At 29.1% G+C, this 16,524-nt stretch overlaps 2 protein-coding genes across 2 annotated transcripts in view; one reads left to right on the forward strand and one right to left on the reverse strand.

Annotated features, from left to right (window-relative positions):
• LOC125810780 (geraniol 8-hydroxylase-like) overlaps nucleotides 1-16,524 on the forward strand; it is a 74,618-nt gene that overhangs the window by 18,148 nt on the left and 39,946 nt on the right. The window lies entirely within an intron of this gene.
• LOC125810792 (transcription factor HHO5-like) lies at nucleotides 1,616-4,183 on the reverse strand. The gene is made up of 5 exons (XM_049490282.1): nucleotides 3,818-4,183; nucleotides 3,513-3,730; nucleotides 3,068-3,416; nucleotides 2,192-2,268; nucleotides 1,616-1,937 (listed from the first exon to the last, which is right to left on the reverse strand). The coding sequence occupies exons 1-5, from the start codon at nucleotides 4,029-4,031 to the stop codon at nucleotides 1,683-1,685; spliced, it is 1,113 nt and encodes a 370-aa protein (XP_049346239.1). The 5' UTR covers nucleotides 4,032-4,183; the 3' UTR covers nucleotides 1,616-1,682.

Here is a 16,524-nt window from a genome sequence, read left to right on the forward strand (position 1 = left end):
ATTAGGAAAAGTTAAAAAGAAGTGCAATCGGAAAAAGCAATTGTAATGACAATAGGTGGGCGGCAGTGTGTATTATATTATTATTAGTAGAACTAGTCATCATGCATTACAATTTGAAATAAAAATAAAATCTTCCATCAAATGAATATTTGCTTGTTGGCGTGCCAACTTTGAATTATTTCATGTTTCCCCTCTTCTTTTTTATTTTCAACCTCTAGCTACAGTTTCAAACCCCTATTGAAATTGCGGCTCTAGGAAAATATGATACTTTCTCTAAGTACGAAGCGCTAGCTTCTTCTTTTTATTGGTATCTCCTAATATTATCTTGGTCTCGTTATAAATTAGCATATGGAATTTTGTTAGGCCTAAAATCCATTTCTTTATCGTTACTTGTCTATCTCAAACAGAACCAAGCTTAATAACAGGACAAAACTTTTCTGTATATTAAAAACTAAAAAAATGATATATGTTACATGAACTGATCCCAAAGTATGATTCGACCAGCAGGACTTTGGTGGGTTGAACTAAGTGCACATTGACAAGTCATTCGGGCTTTAGCCCATCTAAAACCTTGGGCTAGTTTGAGCTACATATGTAACCCAGTTAAACCCATAAGCAAACTCATCCACATAGAGAAAAATAAGTGTTTTTTTTTTTCGGATTTGGTTTGTTTATATAGCAACAAGTAAGATTTATCAAGTGGTTGAGCATCTCCATTATTAATCAGTAGGCTGATGGTTAGAGTTATGTTGAAGGTTAAGTGAGAACACTATTGATCCTCCTGATGGAGAAAAGTTAATATATATAGCCTTTAGAAACAAAAGTAAAGCTTTATTAATTTGTTCTATTTATTAATGAATCGTCAAATGACTAAACAAACAAATGAAAATTAACTTGTGTTAGTCATGCTGGCTTATGACCCATTGGTCAGCTCAACTTGATTCTCTCCCGCTTTTTCAACCAAGCAAACATTGAGAAGGTTATAAGTCAATCTATGTACTAACTGATTGGACCCATTTTAATTATCACACATATAACTCAAATCGATCATTTGACACCCGTAACTCGTAAGTGCAGTGATATGACAAAAAGGGGAAATAGTAAACTTATTCACTCTCTAATGGAACAAACCAATAGCCCCCTTGAGAAAAAATGTTCTACCAAAAGCCTCCGGTTTGAAGTGTTCTCAAGTTCTATCAACACAATTTGGATATGTGGCTAAACTGGCGCTTCAGCAGGCACAAGGAATGGAAGTGTAATTGTACAACAACATATCCATGTAATCCTACAAGCGGGATCTGGGAAGGGTGGTGTATATGCAACCTTGAAGGTAGAGAGATGCTCGGCTTAAATGAAGCATATCAAAATCAAGAAAAGGAAAATACAATATAAAAAAAGCATTTCCAAGAGTAGATAAATATTCAATATAGTTTGTAAAATTGATATTCCCTCTCTAGTTTCAACCAGCTGTATTAGTATCAGACTATATATCCAAATCATTAGTCCTACTCGCAATGTATTGTAAATCAACGATGTCAAAGTTAATTAAATCTGATTTCACAAACAAACATGTTAAAATCAGCAGAGTCCCTATTTCCTATTTTTCAGAAAGAACTCATCGGTACTTCTCTCATAAGTTATTTGTTATGTTTTGTTTCTGTCCTATTTCTGTAGCTGCAAAATTAATGGCTACTTGATCTTATAGTTGACCCTTCAATGCTCTTTTGAAGCTGTCCATTCCAATTATAGCTTTCAGATTTATTATCCTCTTCTTCATTGATAGACACCCCTTTGGCTGAACCCGAACCAGTAAAATGAAGAGGCCCTTCAGGAGAACCAGATTGTGTACCATTATTCTTTGAAGACTCTCCAATTTCATCCATAGTAGACCATGAACAACCTGATGCTGGGACTCGTCGCACATGAAGTCTATATTTCTGCATATCACAAAATAAATATTTTGATCAACACTTGAAGAAAATGTACGACAAACACTCATTATATTGAAAGAGGTTCAAATGAATCCGTAAAAACAACTTTTAATGTAGATTCATTCACTAGCTCACTGTAAAAGATAGCATATTAAAATTTCTGGCTCTGTCACTGGATGTTATAATAATTTCTAACACAAGTGTCATGGGAACAAAATATGAGCCTCTTATTTGTTGAAAGAGCGTAATTGGATATATACCTGTAAATGGCTTTTCACTTCGTCATTGGTCAGGCCATCCACTTGCATGATATCTCTGATCTGTTTTGGTGTAGCCACTGCAGGATAATATTTCAAAATTATTGTTAATGTTTTGTTGGATAATAAAAAGTATAGTGTGACATATATAATAATCCTAGTACAAGAAGAAAGAAATGATAATGAAATAATAGCATGTTGGTGATGTTATATTAAAGATTGATAACAATATTTTAACCATAGGTTGCGGCGACTAATACTAGTAAAAAATAAAGACTTTTGTGAGTCATTGTTTTCTCTTATGATCAGAATTAAGTGATATACAAAAGTCTTTTCATTAAACGATACCCTCCACCCCACCCGACCCCCTCATGAAAACAATGAATTGATATGGATCTAACTTTCATATCATGATAAAGAATAGAAGACCTTTGTATTCTTAAACGAATGATGTGAGACTCCAACAATAGTACTACTATTTTTTAATCAAATATTTTCAGTAGTTCAACAAGACTAAATATTAAAAAAATGATTTTTAAAGAAAGGCATTTGCTATCATAGTAATCTCACTTTACGAATAAATTTAGACGCAAAATCAAGACTAATAGTATATATCAAGACATTGCTTTCACTTAACAGATTAGTTTGTTTTATATGTGAAATAAGGATGATAAATTCATTTTAATCTATACTAAAATAGAGGGTATCCCATATAAAAGATGTGATAAAATAGTTCCAAATATTCCAATTGCTTATCCCATGCCGCACAATAAACAACCGTTCGATATATATATATTTATATCGATGGTGGTGAAAGATAATTGATATTCCATAAAATAATCAAATGTGAACGCAAATTAATCGAACACCGACAATTACCTTGTGCACCTCCAAGTTGATGAAGAGCATCAACAAATCTACGATGCAATTCTGGAGACCAACAACGCCTCTGTTTCCTCTGTTGTGATTTGTCCTGTGAAAAAACACCACATCCATTTGAATTTGATGGGCCGTTTTCTCTTTTCACACTCACATCAATTGGCTTTTGACCCTTTTCTCCTTCACCCACTGTCACTGCCATTGACAGAGATAAATCCTTCACTGCCAAACCACTTTTTCCTTCCTTCAAAGCTTGTCCTTGAAATGGCAAAAATGCCCCTCTATCACTCTTCAATTTACATGCTCCTAACTGGTACTGCTTCTCCCTGGCTTTCTCCTCTACACCACTCTGATTAATCAACAATTGTATAAAAAAATGTCAAAACGATTTTACGAAGAAAAAATAAAATCTTAGAAAAGAAAAAAAAAAAAGGGAAAAACTTACCGATTTTAAGTTTTCAAGATTAAAGTTTTCGTACTGAACTGGAGTGCTCCATAGCTGAGCAGAGCTCATCCAGTTTTTCTTATCACTTAAATCATTTGACTTTTTTACCCTTCCACTTTCATCAGAATTACCCTTCTTCAGTGGGATGAATTCCTCCATCACAGGACTTATATCTTTCTCCTTATACAGCAAAGCTTCTGCCTTTAATCTCTCAATAGCTGCCACAAGAAAAATTAAATAACCCGTAAAAAATGCAGAAGATTGAAAAAGCAGAGAAATAATTCAAAAGAAAAAAAAAAACTGACCATCTTTGAGAAGAAGCATACACATGGGCAATTCACGTTTAAAAGCTTCGGTTTTTCTGAGTTCTTCTTCTAAAGGAACAAGAAACTGATTGAGCTTTGTTAATTTCTTGGAGATGTCATCCATGGCAGAAACTTCAGTTAAAACATCTGAAATTAACTTGGGCACATAAACAAAATTCAAATCAATGTTCATTTCTTTAGAATTTGAACCCATAATTTTAACTTTTTTTCTGCAAATATATTTAATTGTTCTATTACTTTCTCACATTGCCTAGATAGAATGAATAAAGGAAAGGTTGAAGAAGTCTTATATTTATAGCACATTTACACTTTTCAACGAAAACGAGGGTAAAAGTGGAAAGTTTGGATTCTAAAAGCTTCAAGAGATTCGATATTGTTTCACATTCGGGTTGTCGCATATTTGAGTTAACTCGGAAACACGGTTAGTCATATAATGAAGGAACCTTTTGACTCTTAATGAGAAGAAATTGAATTTAATTAATTTACCTTTTTTTTATAGGGATGTATCCATTTTTTAGAGGCAAATTATAATTTATACTAGTACCTACATAGTATAGTTTTTTACAACAACATATTCAATAAAATTTGGAAAAATTACTGAAATATACGTCTTATATTTCCCTTATTTCTAATATTCCCTTCTATTTCTAAAAATCTCTAAAATCCCTTATTTCTCTCCTAATTCGAAATTATTTTATAATTTATCGGAGCTAGTTTTTAATGTATCCGAACTACATATTACGTATCCGGTTTGTTTTACTTTTTCAAAGATTAATGTAATTAGAAACTAAATAGGGATAGATTGTAATTTCATATTAAAACTATGTGATTCCTAAAATTTCATATGTGAAATCTTAGGAGGTCGTATAATTTTTTTAAATATCTAAATATTAATTATTTTTTTCTCTTGAAAAGTAGTATATTTCCTTTGTTTCAATTTTTTAAATTTAATTCTAGCTTGAACAAAATTCAAGAAAAAAAATTAAAAATTAAATATTGTGATTTTTAAATAAAAAATATGTAAAATATATTAACATGTCGTTTAATTTTTATGATCTTAAACATTTTACGTATAAAATAAAAATAAAATAAAAAAATTATCAATTTATATTTTTAAAATAATATAATAAATTGAAACAAAGAAACATAAATTAGACAGGTCAAAGTAAAAAGTGTTTATTTATTTATTGTATTTTTACTTTTCAAAGATTCTGCGTCTTGAGCGGTCGGCTACATTTGTTGACTTAAATTCCATTTTTCTTGAAATAAGAATGGGATGGAATATTTAGTTGTTTAGACTAAATTGCCCTTGCTATATGACTTTTCTAACATGTTAATTAAAAGAGATTAAACTAATCTGATTCTCTGTTTTTGGAGGTTCACTTTCAACTAATGCCTTAAATGCTAAATCAGTTTCAAAAAAAGGTTCACAAAATATAGCCAAAAACAGAACAGTTTTGGATTCTACTTCCACTCCATTAATTTTCTTCTTTTGGGACTTTAAACCTCTATTCTTTGTACGCCATGTTTGGTCTCTCTTTGAAATATTAAAATTATTATAATATCTTATTAGCCTTATATTGACGTCTCAATTGAAAATATATTCTTGATTTCTCACTCCACACCTTTATTGTACCAAATGGACAAAAAGTTGAATACTTAGGCGCTCGATTTACATATAAAATTATAATTTTAAGATTAATTATATTTACGTTCAAATAAAATATAAATTAGATTTCAAACTTAATTCAAAAATCCTATTTTACTTTGTAAAAGTCAAAGTCATGGAAAGTCTTTGATATTTCATTTACTAGTCATGAATTATTTTTTTTTTAATATGGCATGAATTAATTAATATTAGTGAGAATATTAACCAAAATAATAAAAAAAAGAAGTTAATAGTATCCACCTTTCAAAAAATGGCACCGATAACATGCTTATCTCTGCTTCATAGAACAGCCTAACTCTTTAGATTTAAAGGTCTGCAAATAGTAATTGAAATCCAAATTTATTTTTTAAACATATGTTTGAGTACTCGGCTCCCCTCCATTTAATAAAATGAATCTGAACCATTAAATAAGCTAGCGTTTGGCCATAGATTTTCAAATATTCTCGGCAAATATTATTTGGATGAAAATTTGGGTGAAATTTCATCATGTGTTTGGCCATAGTATTTGGGAAACATATTTCACTTTTTAGAAAAATATGATTTATATCCATAGGTTTTAAAAAATATCAAAACTAATCATAAGTTTGTATTACTAGTCAATTGGATCATCGTAGCAACAAATGACAAGTAGTATAATGACATTGGAGCAATGTGATAGTTTGGAGTGACTGCAACAAACATCATTCCATACATCGTGAAGTAGACAAAACACATGACTTTGTTACCCTGAGCCGATTGTTCATCATTTTCATCAACAACCATATCATCACTTTCATATTCACTTAATATTTCAATACTACTTTGGTGTTCACATAAAATATTATGTAATACAACGCAAACAACTAATATAGATGGTGCTTTTGTAAATGATAAAAGTTTGATGTAAAATTTCAATTTTTAATAGATCCAAATAATGAGATTTGGCCCAAATACTAGAAAAAACTAGTATTTGAATATTTGGAATATTTGTCAAATAATGACAAATTATATGGACAAATATTATTTGCCAAATTTCTCCCCAAATAATACTTGAGAAACAGGCGATAAAGACACACATGTCAATCAATCAAAGCCACACTGGACCAAATGGAGGAGGGATGGACTACTGGAGGGGAGCCGATTCCATTACCTATGTTTGAATGTACAACACAAAATTAGAAGAGTGAATACTGTCAATTACTAATTAATTAGTCTATAAATAGTACGGTTAACCAAAAAAGAAATGTTTCATTTCATTCGTATAACTTGTATTTTGTTTTTTTCTTTTCAATATGCCAACTATTTTTTAAATATATATGAGAAGATATATTAACTATTTTTTTTTAAAAAAAACTGGCAAAATGTGAAATGAAACCAAACAATGTGACAACATGCTAATCTCAGCTTCATATAGACAAAAAAAAAAAACAGTCAACTCTTTAGATTTATTGGTCTTCAAATAGTAATTATGCAATCCATTTTTTCTTAAATAATACACTATTAGCATTGTATATACCTCCTTCATTTCATTTACTTCCTTCGTTTTTTTTTTTCTGTTGTATTTTTTGAGAGTCAATTTGATTAATTTTTAAAGCTATATTAGATTAAACTAACTCGATGTTTTAAAATAAAATTTCAAATATTTCAAATTATACGAAAAACACTATACATTACAATTTTCTTTTATATCAATATAATTTAAAACAAATATCGTTTGACAAAAAAAAAGCTATAAAAAGGAGTATTTTTTTAATACTGCTCCTTATTAAATGAGATCAATCTAGGATAGGTTAAATGATATATGTATGATGGCCAAAAGACCCATTATTTTCCTTCTTGTGGTTTATTCACTTACTAGAACTAGAATGTCTCTACCTCATTCATTACTTGTCTTATTTCTTTGATACGTGATCTGTTTAATATTTATGAGAACCATTAATTGTTTTAAAACAATTTGTGCAAATGAAAAATAAATAAATGAGCCAAATATGGTAAGTATTATCCTCCCTTCAAAAAATTATACCCCCTCCGTCCTTGACACTTTTCAGATATCGAGATTTAAATAAATTTATCTTTGATTTTGACCGTAAATTTTTCAATAAAAGAGCAGTATATGTCATATTTTAACTCACAAATTGTTAAAAGTTTTTTATTCTTTGTTAAACTCAATAACCAATCAAATAATAAGGGAATAAAAAGATTTCTTTTCCAAAACATGATAAATAAATAAGGGGTCACAGTGTGGGCGTGTTATTCGACCTTTGTGGATCTTCAAAGTACAAGAATCTCTAACGACAATTTTGAATTAAAAAAAAAAAAGGGTAAATAATTAATGAACCTATTGATATTAACAGAAGCAATATATTGTGAGGTGGTACGGTCCAATAAGGTTCCAAGAGAATCATTTTACTCTGTTTATTCCGTTACAAAAAAGAATCGTCTCTTCCACAATTTCTGCTATATTATTCTTTTTACAATAAAGTATAGTACTACTGTTATTATTCCAAACCTGAGGATCCAAAAATCCCCATGGGACCACAAAAAATATGGTCTTTTTATTTCCTCCGTCACGATATACGTGACATTATTTATTTTAACGTAAATTTTGAAACGACTTTTCTGAATTTATGATTAGAAATATGTTTTTAGACATTTGTGTGGCTATATACTATTTAATGATAAAATGGAATTTTAAAATTCAATTATTTATAATTATAAAAAGTATTTTTTAAAAAATTTATGATTTAATTATTATTTTTTAGATATTTGTGTGACTAAACATTATTTAATGAAAAAAAAAATTAAATTTAATTATTTCTAATTTAATATTTCTTTAAGATGAATTAAGAAGAAAATAGTATCAAATAAATTAGGACAATTTTTTTAAAAAATTAATTGCTTTAGTATCATGGATGGTGACACCTCAAAAAACTTGGTGAATTGATTTAGTGGATAATTCCTTCTTTTGATAAAAAAAATGTTTGTGTTATTATCATTGATTTTGACATGACTATATTAATCTTCACATTTACACATTCTTTTTCAAAATAATTACGTCAGATAATACAATTTGCATTTTTACTTGTAGAAGGTCCAATATTTATTTATATAGAATCGATAATTTTTGCATAATTAGTACTTAGTAGGAAGAAGATATCTTTTGAACAATGTCAAGACAATAATGTTACTATTATTTTATTTTACTCATACCATTATAAAATTATTCGATCATTAGGCTGCAATATGATGTAGCTAAATTTTCAATTGGCCTTTCCCTTCATACGTGTCAATAAATAAATTAGTAATAATAAATTTGATTTTGTATTTTGGTCTAATCCAAAATTTATTTTGGAGATAAGGATGATACCTTTTTTTTTTTTTTTTTGATGGTTCTGGTGAATGGACAGTGACTCTGAATTAAATTATACGGCCACCTTAAAATATAAAAATATAAAAATATTTCTCCTATGTATTCTCATTATATATATTCTATAGTTTTCTTCTTCTTCTTCTTCTTTTTGTTTTTGTTTTTTTGTGTGTGGAAACGATAAGAGTTTTGATTCACTTGATCAGCCCTACATCAAAATTCGATGAAGGAATCTTTCTCATTGTCTAAATAAATTTAAAAATTTAAGGTGACTTTTTGTTACAACAAAGTGCAAATTGGGAATTAGTTCAATTCCTACTTGTCATGATTGCATTCAACACCTCTTTTCAATGTGATATTCCTCCGACCACATTTACTTTTACTTATTTGCCAGTATTTTAAGTTAAAAATAAATATTTATTTTTACTTATTAATTTTACAAAATCATCACTTTATTTATAATTTATCTTTACTATTAATAGTAGCTATTTCTCAATATATTTTCTAAAATATTTAATTATTATATTTAAATATTAATATAATAAAATAATAATTTTATGTATTACTTTTTAAAGAATGTGTCAAGTCAATACTGAAAGAGTAAAAATGATCGGGAGAGTATTTAATTTATACACATTACATATTTTTGTATCAATGATGATATTGATGACGGTAGATATAGTTTTATCAAAATCATTTCAAAATGGGCTCTCCTTCATCAATCTCGCGAGATTTTGCAAAGTCGAAATACTTACCATACAACTAAAAGTTATTTGGCTAAACTTTTAGCGGAAAATAAATAATTTTGAATAGTAATAAGAGTTATTTTCAAGCTGATTTTTTTTTTTTTTCTAGAAACACTTTAGAAAGTTTAATCAACACAAATTGATATTCTAATATTGATAAATATATCTTTTAGATTAATTAGAAAACACAAATTAAAAAGCCACTTTTCAAATAATATATTCTGAAAGTTTAATCGAACAAGCTAGTTATATTATTATTCACATTTTGGTTGATATATATGTGCCCATGACTTAAATTTCTTTTGAACTTGTCACACACACACGCTCCTCTACCTTTTGACTAGTTGGGCAACAGGTGCAAAGAATAAAAACAATGGGTTATGGTCCACAAGTTGTGAAGATCTTAATTCTTAACGTTCAGACTTCAGATGGAAATTTATATATTTTGGATCAAATTGACTGGCAGATAATTAGCATCTAATTTTCACCTGAATTTAAAGCTTTAAAAATTGTAAAAAAGAAAAATAAAAGAATCTAGGCATCAATTTAAAACTTTAAATAGCCATGTAGAGTAGTCCAAGACTATAGATAAATTCTTCTGAAAATCATTATACATCCAATAATATTATGACAATACTCATCAACAGGAGTTATGGTGGGATGGTTTAGTATCCCTCCACTTCTAACTAGAAGTTTTGTATTCGAGTCGTAAGAATGAAAAAATTCCTTTTAGGCATCACCCCAAAAAATGAACGCTGCAATGCGTATGATGGATGATATTATAACCAAAATTCTAAACACCCTTAGAGTTGTTTCATCCGCTCCAACTAGTTAAGTACCGACTTATGTTAAGTATGGACATCAATATGTATAATTAGTTTTCAATTATACACATCTGTAGAAAATTCTGCAAGACTTGATCTACGCAAGATAAAGTGGACACAATTTTAAAAAATAAGATATAATCGACAATATGGGAACACATGGTTTGAAGTCAAATATGAAAAGTACGTTATTAATAATTTCATAATTGACAAATTGCAAAATTAGGATAAAGTTATTTTTATGGGAGTCAAAGAGACAAAGAATAGTTGAGTATTATATCTTGCACAAGTTTAGGATAAACAAGCAAATTTATCATTAAAACAGAACTTTTTGGCTTTTTGAGAAGACTAAGTGGACGATTTTATCTTTAGAGTTGTAATGGTTGAATTTGATTCATTGATGTAAAGTATGAGAATCAAGCTGATTCAGAGCCAACTAGCTATTAATTTTATACTACATAGTTTTATTCTCCTTTCTCACTCAAATAAAAAAAAAGATGAAGAAGAATAGTTCTGATTCTCTATAGTTGTTATACTCATGTGATGATTATGAGGACTCCCATTTTGATGGAATCTTCAAAGACATTTTTTCTAAAATGACAGCTATTGAAATAGTATATAAAAATCATTACTAAGATATATTTAACTTATATATACGAACGATGAGAAATTTACAATGCTTGGAGCATGATGTCCGATCATGAGAGTATCAATTAAATGTCTGGTGCCACCTTGCTCCGACATGAGCTATGCAACAATAAGATCTTGTAATAATATTTTTTATGTAATAAACTTAAAGTTGAGCGGCGACTAGTTACTAGGGGTGTGCACTATTTGGATTAAACTAAAAAACCAAACCAAATCAAACCGAATTCTAATTTGGATTTTTGGTTTGGTTTTGGATTCATAATTTACTTTGTTTGGTTTTTTGGTTTGGTTTCGGATTTTGAAAATGAAAACCGAAAAACCGAATTATATTATATATATATATATATATATATATATATATATATATATATATATATATATATATATGTTTAGAATTAAGTTGGAGTTAATCACTTTTGTCCCTTTTTAGTTATTTTCATTATGATTTAGTTTATTTTTTTATGTTTGGACATCTATAATTGATATACTTTTAAGTATTGTGTTTTACATTTTACTCGTGATTTATATTAAAAAGTATATTTAAGAAATTCAATATATATATATATAAAATTTCTTTTAAATTGCAAATATAACTTTGTTATGTTTCTAATTATTGACATAACCGATAAACCAAACCGAAAAAACCCAAACCAAAAAGGGAAAAACCAAACCAAACCAAATTTAATTTGGTTCGGATTGGATTACACTTCTTCAAAACCAAAAATCAAAAATCCAAACCGAATAGTATAAAACCAAACCAAAAAACCGAATGCACACCCCTACTAGTTACACGAAAAAAAAAAGGTTTAAAAGTAGTATGCAAAATATAGGGCAAACATTATGTTCTTATCTATTTGTTTTTTTCTGGAAATGAAATGGATGGTTCAGCTTGCAGATGACACCACATTAAACATTAATTCTCTTATGATAATATATTCTCTATCTCAACCAATCAATGGACGGTTCATAATTTCATCGAGCTGTTTTATAAGGATTCCTAATATTATGCACATATTCGTACGTCCAATTTTTCTTAAAAAAAGATTGATATAAAACAAAAGGTCCATTGCGCTAATCGAAATTATTATATTATGCTTTTCATTATCTATTCGTATATTTATCATCAACATAATTTTGGAATTGTCTTTTCTACTAATGATGAAAATAAAATAAAAATGAGGACTTAGATTTTATCACTCAACTTTATATAGTAGTAGTTATTTTAAAATTATCCTTAAATCGGAACTTGGAAGTTAAAAACAATGAGACTTTATTTCTATTGACTTAGATAATAGGGATAAGGGTTTGAAAATATCTCAACTTTGGTCGGATTTGTTGTTGCGATACTAAACTTTCATGAAGACCTATTATCTCCCTAGACTATTTAATACCGTATTTTAAACATATATATTTGTCCACGTGAACATAAAAAATAATGCAAAATTATAAATAGTAATGTGTCCACGTGGGCGCATATATAGCTTTAAAATACACTATTAAATAGTTCAGGGGGTAAAAAATACGGTATTAAATAGTCTAGGGAGGTAATAAGTCCTTATGAAAGTTTAGTATCGCAACAACAAATCCGACCAAAGTTGAGATATTTTTCAGACCCTTATCCCTAGATAATATTTTATGGAGGCCGGTAATTCAATTACGATAGTACAGTGCAATTTAACCCATATTTCATTAAGTAAATCTATCTACAGCCTGTTTTGAAACCAGAACCACATAGGAAAAGAGGACCCAAAATAAAAGAAAATAAAAAGAGAAGAATAAACTCACTTCTTTCTTCGAGCACTATTTAGTTGGAAGAGTGTTTTTTTTAGTTATCAAAGAAAAACAAAGTCCGCTATTAGTGTGCAGTTTATTTTATTAATAGTCGCTTCCTATTAGTAATATTATTCAAATATGTATCAAAGAAAGAAAAAGGAGTAATTTCGCGAGGAACTTTCTTATCGAGCTTATTAAATGAATTTTTTTGGATACAAATATAGGGTTGAAAGTCAAAGTTATAAATGATTTTGCCAAACACGTAGTTAGCACTCATGTGGCTTCGCCACTTGCTCACACAATTGTTTAAGATAACTTTAGATTAAGTTGATCACACGCTTTATAAGATGGGATTGAACAAACTCAATAATTTTTTTTTGAAAATCTTGTATTTGTATTATAAAATTAAATAAATATGTACGAATATTAACTTATGACCGCTAATAAAATTAATTGATGACCCAATGTTTCCACACTAGAGTTATAGATTCAAACCTCACAATTTGAACATCAAAGCAGAAAAAGATTCTAAGTACAATTCTCAATGTCATCTGAATAAAACAAAAAATATTTTCAAGTATTTGACTTAGAAAAATTAAGTTCACACATAAGAGGGAGTGTGTAATGAAGCTAAGAACATCTAAGTTTTGAATATAAATCTAACACTTGGATGGAATCTGAACTGGAGATGCTAGGTCAAGATTTACGAATTTGGTTTGTCGAAACGTGGTTTTGGCAAATATGACATCCTTCAAGCACTCCAACTCATAATTAGTGGGCTTCGACGAAGAATGTTATCCAAAAATATTATTTACTGTACATCCAAATTCCACATTATTCATTTTCAACATCAAATTACATGACAGACCAAACTAAGTTCCTCTATTTACTCGAAATAGTGATAGTTTTAAAAAAATTACAATACATAGCAAAAATTTGAGTTTAGTAATGCAAATACTCTCAATACTGCGTATCTCCTCATTTCACGCCTAAAATCAGGCCGGTGGCAATCAGATTTTTTCACTCAGATAAGGCTCATACATTTGGCAATGATTCTGATTCTTGTTATTTTTATCAAAAGGCATCAAACACCCAATTGTGAGATAGTTGAAGAACGGTACCATACACCATTTACCCAATTTGGGATTTTGTTCTCTGTTTTTTTCTCAACTTTTGGGGTAAATGCCCCCACGTGTTTCCAACTATGTATCTTCACTGTGGTTCACTCTTTTTTCACACCCTTTTGTCAAAATTGGACACTTCCATTACGGGAATTATGATTCTCATATTCTTGTTTCTTTCTTGTGAACGTTACTTTGCAACTTGGCCTTTCTATCATATGCACCATTCCTTTAATCTCTACTTCACTTTCTTTTCAAACAACTCTGCCACACTACACTATTCCAACGGTGATCGAAATTCTCTTCATTTTTTTAAAAATAAAATAAGTAATAACAAGACACTTAGGGTCGTTTGGTGTGAAGTATAATACCAAATAGTCATGGGATTAAATTATAGTACTACTTAATTTGTTGTTTGGTTGGCAAGTCCGGGATAACTTATCCCGGGATTAATAATTAGTACCGGGATAAGTTATCCTTTCCCTTGGGTGGTATAGTAATCCCGGAATAAAATAAGTAAATGACAAAAATGTCTCTTTCAACCCTTTTTATACATCACTTTTTACATTTATGAAGGACATTTTTGTAAAAAAATAAATTGTTCTTAAAATTTATTACTTTGAATACAACAAACCAAACACTCAATAAAAAATAATCTCATCATAACTTATCCCATCATAACTAATCCCATCATAATTTATCCTATCATAATTAATCCCATCATAACTTGAATTCAAACCAAACGACCCCTATAGGGATCGTTTGGCACAAAGATTAATAACGCATGGACTAATAACACATGGATTGGTAATGCAGAGATTAGTAGTGCAAGGATTAATATTTATTTTTATCAAGTGTTTGACTCATTGTTTCTCACTTCATTTTGTGTTTGAATTAAAACTCTATAAAAAGTTTCTTTCCAAGTATACCCTTGAATTATTATGTGATTGGGTCAATGTAGATAGTTGCCAGACAATATTATTTTTTATGGCCTTCTAATTAACTAGCTATGAGAAGAACAATTTTGTTGTCATGTTTGCTATTTTTTCACTTGAATTATTTGAGGATAAATAATTGTCATCTTAATAAATTGATCACTCACAAAATGTCATTTTTTAAATTTAAAAAACATAAATCATCTACTTTTAAAATCTAAAAGACGGTCAACAATGGTAAAATGGAATAAACCATCTACCTTTACACATAAAAATTGCAAGTTGTAATTTTAATATGTACATAATTTTTAAAATTGTTCAAAATACAAATAATTAGAAAACCACGCAAATATATATATATATATATATATAACAAACGTCATATACAAATAAACAACTCACATTTCAAATTTGTATTAATTTATATAGAATTTATTTAGTAACAAACAACTCTCTCTAAATAATTTGTAAGCTAATTTATTTAAATAAATTTACTAGTACAAATATAAATCATAAAATCAAGAAAATAAACAAAATAACTATTTGAGGGATATTTTTGTCTTAACATAGACTTATCCCATGGTATTATATCGTATGTATTACTAATACCTCCAAATGAAAGGTATTAGTAATGGCCTAACCCATCACTGGTCCCTTAAAGTTGACATCAACTTTCACTTGGACACCCTAACCAGACTTTGTTCATTTAAAACACCTCATGTCAAACCTCATTGTGTCATTTTGACACTTTTTATATTTTCAAAACCACCTTTGAAGTGCGTACATCCAGACGCCTCTTACGTGAAAAAATAAACGAATTGGTATGTGACACGTGGAAATTTTATTTTATGTTTTAAAAACTCAATTTTACTTTCTTTTTTCTTTCTTCTAGATCCCAAACCCCATTCCCCCACCTCTTTTCTTCTTCTTCTTGTGCCTCCTTCCCCTTTTCATATGTTATTCTCCATCAAAAAGGCAAGAATATAGGTTAGTTCACAAAGTAAAATATGTTAGGAGAATAAAGGAAATCATACCAAATCAAAAAGTTTTTATATGTCATTTAAAAGAAGATGATTTCTTGTGCTACTGCGATTGAGATTTACAATGAAGGATATGTAGAATAAATTTCTTTTTTTTCATTGGAGGTTGTTCTTTATTTCTTTTTTATCCCTTGAAATCAATTTAATTACGTAATTTCAATGGAGAAGGTAAGAATGTAAATCAGTTTTTCCATTTGAAAGAAGTTGATTTCTTTTTTGTTCCCTTGAAATCGATTTTGTTTTTGAATATGAATCAAAATGCAAATTCGATTTTCAAAGAAGATGGAAGAATCAAAGAGTGTAACCTAGTAAAGTATTGTAGATTTTTTTAAAAAAAAGTTGTGTGGTGATGGAGGATGGTAGAAGGTGGAGAAGATGGAAGGGAGAAAGCAAGGAAGAAGAAAATATTTACAAAAAAAAGTCTCTGACGCACTCAAAATTCGTGTAGCACACGTACTATGTATAGTCAGCAAAAAGTGTCAAAATGACACAACGAGACGCGACATGAGATGTCTAAAATGAATAAAACTTAGTTAAAGTGTTTAAGTGAAAATTTGTGCCAACTTTAGGGGCCACTGATGGGT

This window comes from Solanum verrucosum, unplaced genomic scaffold, assembly GCF_900185275.1.
Source record: "Solanum verrucosum unplaced genomic scaffold, falcon-dt-bn FXZP01000032.1, whole genome shotgun sequence".
In the NCBI taxonomy this organism is placed as follows: Eukaryota; Viridiplantae; Streptophyta; class Magnoliopsida; order Solanales; family Solanaceae; genus Solanum; species Solanum verrucosum.

Coding starts and splice junctions, on each gene's coding strand:
- LOC125810792 (XM_049490282.1), bottom strand. CDS start 4,031: ATGGGTTCAAATTCTAAAGAAATGAACATTGATTTGAATTTTGTTTAT. Junction 3,731..3,817: donor TATGCTTCTTCTCAAAGATG/GTCAGTTTTTTT, acceptor TTCTTGTGGCAG/CTATTGAGAGATTAAAGGCA. Junction 2,269..3,067: donor TCAACTTGGAGGTGCACAAG/GTAATTGTCGGT, acceptor ATTATCCTGCAG/TGGCTACACCAAAACAGATC.